The sequence below is a fragment of the Erythrolamprus reginae genome, chromosome 1 (genome assembly GCF_031021105.1).
Source record: "Erythrolamprus reginae isolate rEryReg1 chromosome 1, rEryReg1.hap1, whole genome shotgun sequence".
Classification (NCBI taxonomy): Eukaryota; Metazoa; Chordata; class Lepidosauria; order Squamata; family Dipsadidae; genus Erythrolamprus; species Erythrolamprus reginae.
In genome coordinates this window covers 209,942,847-209,954,771 of record NC_091950.1, presented here as the reverse complement: position 1 = coordinate 209,954,771, position 11,925 = coordinate 209,942,847, and the positions used below count along the sequence as shown (strand labels likewise).

The 11,925-nt window shown below is 36.2% G+C and overlaps 1 protein-coding gene across 1 annotated transcript in view; it reads right to left on the bottom strand.

The window, feature by feature from the left end:
• Positions 1-5,261: 5,261 nt before the first annotated feature.
• PGAP1 (post-GPI attachment to proteins inositol deacylase 1) overlaps positions 5,262-11,925 on the bottom strand; it is a 54,992-nt gene continuing 48,328 nt past the window's right edge. Inside the window, exons 23-27 of the mRNA XM_070732124.1 lie at positions 11,286-11,421; positions 10,244-10,294; positions 8,159-8,382; positions 7,497-7,601; positions 5,262-6,753 (exon numbers count right to left, since the gene is read on the bottom strand). Coding sequence (XP_070588225.1) covers positions 6,615-6,753; positions 7,497-7,601; positions 8,159-8,382; positions 10,244-10,294; positions 11,286-11,421 — 655 coding nt within the window. The 3' untranslated portion in view covers positions 5,262-6,614. The remainder of the gene's footprint in view (positions 6,754-7,496; positions 7,602-8,158; positions 8,383-10,243; positions 10,295-11,285; positions 11,422-11,925) is intronic.

The following is an 11,925-nucleotide window of genomic DNA, read 5'->3' as shown; positions in this document are numbered from 1 at the left end:
TACTATTTTTAAGTCTCATGGCAACTTACTTTATGATAGTATGCCAATAATATTTGACTTAATCCAGTGGCCTACAGAAAATAGACAATATAGGCCAGGGTTGTCAAACTCATAGCCCAAGGGCTGGATGTGTCACATGCTGGTCGTGTCCGTGGCTGGTTTAACAAAGGGTGGGGAAAGGTCCTGATACATCATGTGACACTGCCAAGATATGAGTTTGATACCGCTGATATAGGTAGTCCTTGATTTATAATCAGTTGCTTAATAGGGCAGGACAGTCATATACACAATGACCCCACACCCTATCCCCTGTGGTTATGTGATTGTACTCATCAAGTGGCACACAATTCATGACTTTTTTGACAGAAACTAACATTTATTTCCATTTCCCAGCAAAAAATGCCATTGTGGATTTGCTTAACAGCAGCATCATTCACTTGACAACCACTGCAAAAAGATACTGATAGTCTTCAACTTATAACAGTTCATTTAGTGACTGTTCAAAGTTAGAGCAGCACTGAAAAAAGTGGCTTATGATCAGTTTTCACACTTAAAACCATTGCAACATTCCCATAATCACATAATCAAAATCTGGATGGTTGGTAATTGATTCGTATTTACGACAGTTGCAGAGTCTCAGGATCATGTGATCACCTTCTGCAACCTTCTCAAAAGCAAAGTCAATGGGGAAGCTACATTCACTTAACAACTGTTTTACTAACTTAACCACTGCAGTGATCCACTTAACAAACATGGCAAGAATGGTCAGAAAATGGACAAAACTCACTCAACCAATGTCTCTTTTAAATTTTGGGCTCAATTGTGATGGTATGTTGAGGATTTTGTGTTGCAAAATTGGGGATGGTCTCATGGTGACATGGTTAATGACTAGCACAATTTATGACTTCTAATTCTGGGGTCATAAGATCATAAGTCAAGGACTTCCTATAAACTATACTTTAGAAACTGAAATCACAAATCTAGTTGCATCCCAGAACTTCCATACATATTCCTGTTACAATTTTGACTTCCCTCCATCCCTTGAAATATCATAGTGTATACATTTTTAAAAAAAGTTTTAAAGCAACATGTCATGCACAGAAAAAAGACCTATTATTAAAATTCAAGAAGTGAACACTGTTTTGCAAGTTGGTTCACTAAAATGCCACTGCTGAATAATCAAGTTACACTTCCTTTAATGAATGAAAATATTTCAAATATGTTTCTCACCTTAAATATTTATCACACAGATTAGCATCAAGTTTCAAAAATCTAAAAAAATGAACTAGTAAAGTATTCTTCATCCATTCCAAAGCACAAGTAAACTGTTCAATCATACTTCCTTGGCATAAATATCCAGAAATATATTAACAATTACAAATACTTTTAACAAATGTCATATATTTCTAAAATAGTTAATATTAATGTTGATCTAGCTTCATTATCTTATTTTCTTGAAAAAGGAAGCAAAAGATTAATATTGCAATATAATAATATTGCAACTAAAAAGAAGGATCTTTTAGGTTACAAAATTAACTCTAAAATCTAGACTACTTAGAACTCAGAATATATTACAGTGGATAGAAACAAACTTTATTGCATGAACAGTACAGAGTCCATGCAGATGTTAAGAACTGTGAGTTATGAAATGATAATTCTATCAACTGTATCGCACAAGATGAGTCTGAGATCCAAGTGTGCAAACAGGTCATCCTTTGCTGCAAATTATTTGCTAGGTATTTTTTTTTGGCAGATACTCATTTATTTACAGGCACTATAGATCAGAAATGGTGATTGAAAGCTTAAGGACACATCTAGCATTTCTGAACAGAGGTATTAATAAACAAATGTTTGAGGCATGTGTAGCCCACTGGCTAAGCAATATTTAAAACTCTAGCAGATTCGAAAATCAAAGTTGTGCAATATATCTATGCTTAATGCATAATTCCAAGAGCTGAAGGATTGGAACATGCCCTATTCAACTACAACCCTCCAGGCCCTTCTTTAATTTTTGAAACTCTGCTCAGTTTCTCATGTTTTTAATATACAGTAGTTAGATAGAAAGTTGCTGTTCAGGAACCAGAACACAAAAAAAGCCAGCCCTTAATTATGTGGACCTAAGCATGGAAATTTTGAATATGGTCCCTCCTTTTTTCTTATTAGCTTCTCTGATAGTTCTCATGCCAATTGAACATGTAAGACTTCAAAACAAAAAGTTAATACTTCCAGTTTTATTCTTAAACAGTTCTTATCTCCAAGTTGGATTCTGATCCTAAAGATATACAGAAGTCAATTTGAATCTTAAGGAAAAAAACCTTTTCTCAAAGGCTAATTGAGGTGTAGCAGCTCAGTGGCTTTGTGAATTTGGAAATAGTCTCTGTTTCAGTGGCTCGAGCCCTATCACCACATGGTGGGGTGAGCTCTCATCACTTGCCTCAGCTTCTGCCAGGGGTGGGTTTTGGATCGTTTTGCTGCCAGTTTGCTCAGGGCTGTACGTGTTCGCTTTGTGCACACATGCATTTCTGCATCAATCAAAAACTAGCTTCTGTGCATGTGCAGAAGCATGAGCAGAAGCAAAATCCAAGATGATGGTGCCTAAGGACCAGCACCAACAGAACCAGTTCTGTGACATCATTGTTGGTTTACTAACAGTTCTAAAGAACCTGTTAGAATCAGTAGGAACTCACCTCTGGCTTCTGCCCACTTAGCAGTTTGAAAATATGTTTTATGGAAGTAGATAAACAGATACTGCTTTGGTGGAGAGAGGAGCTGGTACTTCATACAGGTAGTCAGATTCATGCCAGCTCTGAACCCTCCCAGTTGTGACACCCATTAGCGAGGCAGCTCTGGTGGAATGAAGAGGTCTTGGTTGAGGAAGAGCTGCAGGAAGAGCTGCTCATCTTTCTTTTTATTGCAAGTCTAGCTCACTCTCTATGGTGCACAGAGAATGTGGTGCACAGAGAATGTGTACCAAAACAGAGCTAGTAAATTGGCAGTCCAAACTGCTACTCTGCATTAGCATTGTATTCTCCTGGCTAATGTAACATTGCCATGTACTATTACTACTACTACTGATGATGATGATAAATTCAGCTCTGGGAATTTGATATAGCTGCTCTTGTTGATCCCTGGAGACTGCCTAGATCCATGATGGTGAACCTATAGCATATCAAAGGGCACAGGAGACTTTGCCATGTTCTAGCTCCAGCGCCTATGGGCATGCTGGCCAGCTGATTGTCAGCCTTGGGAAAGGCTGTTTCGTCCTGTATCAGAGGCAAGCCCCCCCCCCAACAGACAAACCAGAAGTTTGAAAAAACGCACTTCCGTTTTGCCGTTGTACTGTTTTTTGCACTCCAGAGGGTTCAAGGAAGCTTCCTGAAGCCCCAAAGTGCAAAAAAATAGCACAATGGGCAAACTGGAAGTGCATTTTTCAAACTTCCATTTTGCCACTGCACTGTTTTTTTGCACTCCGGAGGGTTCAGGGAAGCTTTCTGAAGCCCCAAAGTACAAAAAACAGCACAATGCGCACGTTTCTGAACTTTTGGTTTGCCCATTGTGCTGTTTTGTGCACTCCAGGGCTTCAGGAAACTTCCTTGAACCCTCAGGCATGGAAAAAAACAGCACAATGGCAAATCAGAAGTGCATTTCCCAAAACTTCCGATTTGCCCGTTTGGGCATTTTTTCCCCACCTACCAGGTTTCAAAATGGCCTGTTCACATGCGTGGGGTAGCGTGGGGTAGTGTGCGTGCATCGGGGGGGAAGGGAGGGAAGGAGTGTGGGCATATCCTCGCTTGCTAGCACACCCACATACACCCCTTTTGGCACGGGAACCAAAAAAGATTCGCCATCACTGGCCTACTTGAATATGTGTCAAAGTTGATCATGTCATGTGACATATTGTGACATTTTTTGTCTTGTGGAGCCAGGGTGGGCATGGCAGCTTGTAATGCATCCAGCCCACAAGCCACCTGTTTGACACCTCTGCCTAGATTCTATTTAAAAGTAGTGATGTTTTCATTTTAAAATTTCCTTAGACTACTTTCCTGAAATACCTGCAGTTCTACACATAGTAGCATGTTTAATGAAGAAAATCTTAAAGCACTCAAATGGGCTTTTTTGTGAGTAGCTTGGTTACAATTACAGTACACTGTTTATTTTTTTAATGGACACTGTAAATCCAAATTAAAAGAAAAAGAGAAGTGGGTCCAAAATAGGAATAAAGCAAAATATTTCAGATAAAAGTGTAAAACTACTCTCAATACACAATCTAAAACTATAAATTATTAATTTATAGGCAGTACAAAAATATGTAAAAAGGATAATAAAAGGACTATACATCCTAAGTATGCACCATTCACATAAGTGCGTAAAATAGCATCCATTCACTAAGAATATGATTAGAGATTTCTCAATTCACTAAGAATATGATTAGAGATTTCTCAATTCACCCGCTTCTCATATACAGGTATCAGACCACATTCAGCAGCTTTTACTTTCTAGTAATACATAATTCCATAATAGATTGTCCAGAGCTGTTTTACAGATTCTAAAGTGTATTGGATTGCTCCTGAACTTCTAATGCTTTCAGTCTGAATACTAAAGATTATGAGCCGGCATGCAATAAGCTACTACCATATTGATAAATATTAGCTACTATGACACACACATACCCACACCATATGCACTGCAAAATAGATAAAAGTTATACAGTCAGAGCCTTTACTAAAACCTATTATGACCTTAAACAAATTGAAGTTCTCATCGGCATCTGATTAGAAGGACAAGCTTCCCAAGAGCTGCCAATGCATGAAGAGAACGTTTGTGCCCTTCGCTTCTGCTTAAAAATGAATAATTTGGCAAGCACCATTTTCTTTGCACTGACAAGAGACAAAAGATCACTGCCAAAATTCTATTTAGCATACAGCTATGAGAGGCATAGAAATGCTTCCCAAGGTCAGTCTTCATTGAATAAGGCCTGAGAATAGATTGCACTACTTTGTGCTCTGCCAGCTGTTGGCAAAAAGCCCAGTATAGCAGTAAAAAAGAAACTCATTGCAGATGTTTTAAGTAATCCATTAAGTAGGACACAGAGTACACCAATAGCTCAGTTTAGTGCCTTAAAATCAGTTGAAAATTAGATGATGATGATGATGATGATGATTATTATTATTATTATTATTATTATTATTATTATTATTAATTAGATTTGTATGCCGCCCCTCTCCGAAGACTCGGGGTGGCTCACAACAGATATTGGAGAATTTTATTCAAAAGACTTAAGAATGTTTTAATATCCTATTAAAAGTATATCTGAATACCAAGACTGGCTTGACCTTGAAAAATGGTAATGATTCACACATAGTACTAAATTGTTAATATTACAGAACAATTTTACAAATATTTTTTTAATAAATTAGAAATAAAAAGATAAACAAGAGACAAATAACTAACCAAAGGCACTTTAGGGAGGAATTATAATGGATACAAGTAAGGAAAATATGTATTATAACTTTCTTTAGAGGAAGAATCTCTCCAGGAAGAGGAAATTAACCATTGTGTAAAAGAGCTGCTAAGAAATACAAAGACTGCCAGTTTGAAGCTCGTTTGAAGCTCATGGTGATATGCAAAAGCAGCAAAAAATTATCTCTAGATACATTTTATTTAAAGAACCAAAATATTTCTGCTTTTTTAATGGTTATATGTAACATTAACATAGTTCTGCTCAAAGGCAGGTCCTTTTGAAACTCCTTTGTGCACAGATAAGTATTGATTTCTTTGATGCCTATATTTTATCAATTCAAATAATATTGAAAGATTTTTCCCAATGAACTAGAAGTGCCGAGCTCTACACTAAATTCTGATAGACTTAAGAGGTGCTGAATGACATTAGCAAAATGTTGCTCTAATGAAATACTTCCAGGATGCATTTTAAAATCTCTGTGTGCAGCTCTTTGCAGTTTTCTAAATTGTCTTGTTTGTCTGTTTTTAACCTGGTCTTTCTAACATGGTTATTAGGAATTATAAGAATTGTCCAGTGACATATCTTGAAAGGAACGTATTAGGGAAATGATCATATAGACAATGCAGGTTTTCACTGCCCTTGAATAAAATGGCTTTTACGCAGAAAATACTCTATTAATGTTCCATTTCTACTGTGGCTGGATGTCTAGTTCTTCAATTTTTGAATCCAAATAACTGTGCAAAAGGTTTTGGGTGTATAAAGTTATTTCACAATTCAAACTGATATCTTATTTACTCCAACACTAATATTGCTAAAATAAATATGGGAGTGGTGATTCAATGAAATAAGTACACAGAAGTACATATTTGACATATAAACTTGCAATTGCAAAATAAATAAGTATAAACCATTTGTTTCAATACCAAGGAACTAATGCAACCATGTTTTCCTTCAGTGTTAAGAACAAAGTGCTTACTGAATAACAGATTTATACATTTCTTTTAAAAATTAGTAAGTAAAAATAATGTTTTCTTATCATGAAATATCCTTTTGGAAACCTAAAGCCTTTCCATTTTCTACTACCGATAGAAGATGCGGCTTAGGTTTTCCTATATTATCTTCTATCTATTACTGTTTTGGCCAGCTAAAGATTTTACACAATGCTGCATAATGAATGTAAAAAAAGAGGAATTATTACAAAGTATGGCAATTGATATAAATAAACAGGTGCAAAAATTACAGCAGCTACAGAGAAAGGAAGTGGAAAATATGCTGCAATCTTCAATAATTTACTGTAGAAAGAGAAAAAGAAAATAATAAAATTATTCAAGCAATAAGATGTATGAGTAATTTTGTTAGTCTTAGTCTTTCTTAATTTCATGTGGTATTTGATTTCAACTCCCACAATTTGCAAGCCAATATGGTTCTGTTTACTGGAGATACAGGTACAATTTATTGTGGATGGGGTAATCAAACTGGAAAAACTAACATAGCAAATATGTTGTAAGCTGCCCCGAGTCTTCGGAGAGAGGCGGCATAAAAGTCCAATTAATAAATAAATTAATAAATTATTGAAACAATACTATGGAGTAATATTCAAGATATAATTTCTGTACAGTAAAACATCCTAGAATATGCTAAGGTGGGAAGTTGGAATTGTATCACTTCAGGTTGTAGGAGAACCTACCCCCATGTCTTGACATTTAAAAGAAAAAATGTCAATATAGACTTCCATTCCCTCTCTCACCAGTTTATAAGTGAGCAATTTCTTTTTCTGTAATAATTACTGAGAGTTGTCAGCTACCAGAATTGAAAAAAATGATCTAATGATCTGAAAAAAATCAGTATATTTTTAGTGGAAGAAAAACATGTTTGGAACAAGATGAAAATAAACAAATCTAATCTCCATCCTCTTGCTGAAGAGAGCTTTTGTTGCATGTAAAGCAGTTCTGAAAGCTAAAAAATTCTTAAAATGTACTATAAGAATACAAGAGTGTTCAAGAGTGCAATTTGAAAACAAAAATAATTAAAGTACCTTGATTTAAGTTTTGTAGTATTTGTATTCATGAGTATACCCAGAATGACTATCAGAATAACAGCAACAAATCTGCATGGATCAGGATCAAGTCTGATATGGTATCTAATTTAAAAAGAAAAAAAATACAAAGGACTACTGCAATTTGTGTTACTTACATGCAAAAATATTTTTCTAGTAGCAACAACAAAATACAGTAAAGGAACTGAAAAGATTCCTGAAAATAAAACAAGCAGAGAAATAGGGAAAACGATACCATGTCATTAGATGGTTCAAATGCAACTTTTTCTCTCAGCTAAAGCTGTTTTAACAATAAAAATATTGAATTACTATGAACTACCTCATATTTTAGAAACTGTAAAAAAACCAATGCCAATTTTAAGATAATGAAAAAATATTTATAATGCATTTTTCATTTCAAGATTGGTTCCCAGTGTGCTAAAATTTAAAGCATTTGTGGTTCTATGTTTTCTTGCAAGCATTTTATCTTTTAACTTTTGAATATTTTTGTCTAGTTCTCTGCCTGCTACTGTATTGTAGTTGCCTCTCACATTCATGTCATCTGATCTGATTTCATCTACACACCCAAATTCTTCATGAAGTCTTCTAACAGCACATTATAGGACCATCTCAAAACATATCTGCAAATTTGGGGTGATTACCTGATATTTTTTAGCCAATAAATTAAAGATGGACAACTAAGAAGCACAATCCATGTGATTAGGTTGATGATGGTGACATGCATCTTAAGGCTATCTATAATGCTGTCATTGGCTACAGTGGTGCTAAATGAGTTTCTTGCTTCTGAAGGGCAATCCTCTGATCTGCAGCTGTTCCTCCCTTCGTTTTTTGAATCATCTGATTTAGGTTCTGGGTTCTTTATGGGCTATAAAAATATAAATATATTTCACAGTTTTTCATCATTAATATAAGTATAAAGAGTAACTTGAAATGTTCACAAAATAATTTAATAATAACATGGCATAATTCAGTTGTTTAAATTCGTCAGATTATATATTATTGTTTTATTTTGAAATAAAGTAAAATAATCCTGATGAAATTATTACTATTTTTAATTGTTATCCCCCTTTCGATTAGATCTTGCAGCTTAGCACACATTCTGCGGCAACACTTTGCAGGAAATACTAGAAATAAATAAAAACATAAATAAATAAATAGCTCTTTGTGTGTGTTTTGAGGAAGCACCTTGCCCTGAACAGAAATAGATCATTTATTTTTCTCCAACCCTTTTCCTTATAGAGTGGTACCTCTACCTACAAACAACTCTACTTACGAACTTTTCTAGATAAGAACCGGTGTTCAAGATTTTTTTGCCTCTTCTCAAGAACCATTTTCCACTTACAAAACCGAGCCTCCAAAACTGTAACCAGAAAAGGCAGGAAGAAGCCTCTGTGGGGCCTGTCTAGGAATCTCCTGGGAGGAAACAGGGCCAGAAAAGGCAGGGAGAAGCCTCTGTGGGGCCTCTCTAGGAATATCCTGGGAGGAAACAGGTGGAAAAAGCGGGAAGAAGCCTCCGTGGGGCCTCTCTGGGAATATCCTTGGAGGAAACAGCCTCCACCAGTGTTCCCTCTAATTTTTTGGGGGGGTGGGCGGAAAAGTATAGTGTCTGAGCGGCAGTCCCTTTGGGACTGGGCGGCACAGAAATAATAAATAAACAAACAAACAAACAAATAAAAAACCCACCCTGTTTTGCCTCAGAGAATTTCAAAATAAAATACTGTGCTGTGTGTCTATAACAGTGAGCTCATAATAGGGCAACTCCATCAATATCAAAATGCCACTTAAATAGTTGAGCTAGTTTCAAACTAGACTTTGATTTTCTTTCTCTCTTCCTTACTCCCATTCTTTTTCTTTCTCTTTTCCTTCCTCTCTTTTTTCTATCTATTTCTCTCTCTTCCTCTCTTCCTCTCTCTCTCCTTCCCTCTCACTCTTTCCCTGTCGGCTTCTGGGCAGGTTTGGAAAACTCTGAGTTGATGATGATTTTTAAGTGAGCGATTGCTCACTGCTCAGCTTAGAGGGAACTATGGCCTCCACCCTCCCTATGGTTTCCCCAATTGCAAGCATTATTTGCTTTTACAAAAAAAATGCTTCTTCTTACAAACTTTTCTACTTAAGAACCTAGTCATGGAACGAATTAAGTTTGTAAGTAGAGGTACCACTGTATATTGTGTCTTCAAACTTAAGACTTCTATTTTAGATAGTGAACCTAAGATTGAAAATTATAATTATTGTTTCTTCTGTAAAATACTCTGAGAAGAATGGAACATAAACTCTGAACAAAAAATAACATACAAAGAGCTGGAGAGCCAACAGTGATATAACCAATGCAATAGTCCTCATATGAACCTATTTTCTGCCCCACTTCTTCTCATGGCGTTCAGTTCCTCAAATGCTTGGACTTCCTCTCATGGCGCTATCTTGAAACTGCAATGTTATGAAGAATTATTCAAGCACTGGAAACACTAAAATAAAATAGCAAGTAATCTATTTCTTCTTTAAAAAGAAGCTAGGAGATCAGAGAAACAAGATTACAGTGGCAGACTAAACCTGATCTAATAGATTTTTTCCAGTTTTTCACCCGGGGGGGGGGGGGGGCAATAAATCCCCATGAAAGAATGTGGCGTAATTATACTGTACAAGCAGTAGGCAAGAACAGTAACTCTGTATATGTTAAGACATGAATATTCTTAAGCCAACCACAAAAAGCATATAATAAACGGACTTACCGAATTACAAACACTTAATTCTGATCTTAAATTTGAATGGAAATTAACAACCTGTAACAACAAGCATATATTTTAGTTCTGCCACAACATTATACGCCTATGATCATAGCTTTTTAAAGTTAATGTTGTGCTTTACTATTCTGTACTTCTTTGTTCTACAGTTAACTCTTTAAATATTTTTAAAGCTCTTATCTGACATCATTGTGGTTTCCTTTATATTGCTTGAGTACTTTATATTGTTACCATATTATTGAATTCATATATAATCCCTGCAACTTTGAGATTTTACTGCTACATTATTTACAATCCATTTTTAAAAATATTTCAGTCTGCTTTCGTCCTTGGATAGAAAGATTAATGAGCAGGGAGCATTAGCCTATTTCAGTGGCAAAGGGTTTAATTGTATAATTTGGTTAAGAATTATCCAAAAGCTCTCACTCCTTCTGACTTTTCCCTAGAAATACTTCTGTGTTGATTACCAGAAACATCAGCAGTAAATTTTTACACATAGGTTGTACATAGGCTCTATATGGGCAGAGTGGGTGATCCAAAAGCCAAACTAGCAAAAGCCTGTGACAGTGATGGCGAACCTTTTTTGGTTTGCCTGCCAAAAGAGGGCCAGGGAGGCCACATGCATGCATGCCCACACCCATAATTCCATGCGACCCCCTCTGCTCCCAGCATGCGAGAGCATGCCTGTTTTTCGCTCTCCCCAGGCTTCAGAGCCTACTAGGAGCCTGGGCAGGGTGAAAACAGTTTCCTCCCCCCCCCCGAGGCCTTCCCCATCTCCTCCGGAGGCTGAAAACAGGCTGTTTCAACTCCCAGTGGGCCCAGAAGCCCTGAAAATTAGCTGGCTGGTGCATGCATGCCTGCCGGATCTGAACTTACGTGCTCACCAATATGGCTTCGACTGCCACTTGTGGTATGTGTGCCATAGGTTTTCCATGCCTAACACTAATGGGAAATTAACTAACCAACCTGTAGCCTAAAAATGTGAATACTATGTTGGTATTATATCACATAACTTTTATTGTTTAAATACCTTGAATATATAATGAAAATAAGTCATCATTATTGCCAGCGCTCCACAGGTAGTCCAGCTAAGAAGAAACATTGAAACTGCAACACCAAATCTTAATCGGGTAATCAGACTATTGTGAGATGGAAGTCCGGAGGGCCTAACAAATACAAAATAAACACATTTATGAAATAAAATATTATATTACAAAACAAAATGACAGACAAACTTCACATCAAACTGTGGTTTATGTTAAGTACTGTCGTGACTCAAGTTGCAACTGACAGTTTAGAGCTCTAATATTCAAATGTTGTTTGAAAGTTGCTTGGCTTTTTTCCATTACTCAATATTAAATTGAGATTCAGTGGACTCAGTAGGAGTCAACATTTTAATGATTTGCTATTTAATCACAACCTTGGCTTTGCCAAATCAGAAACACTAAGTTTCTTAATCATAGTTTGCCATAATACCTGCATTAGGGTCACAGGTTATACATAAATGAGGACCCGGATTGTGGAGGCAATAGCCTAGCTCTGTTAAAAAAATGTGCTATTGCTAACATGTTGTAAGCCGCCCTGAGTCTAAGGAGAAGGGCGGCATAAAAATCGAATTAAATAAATAAATAAATAAATAAATAAATAACTTTTCCCCACTACAATTAACT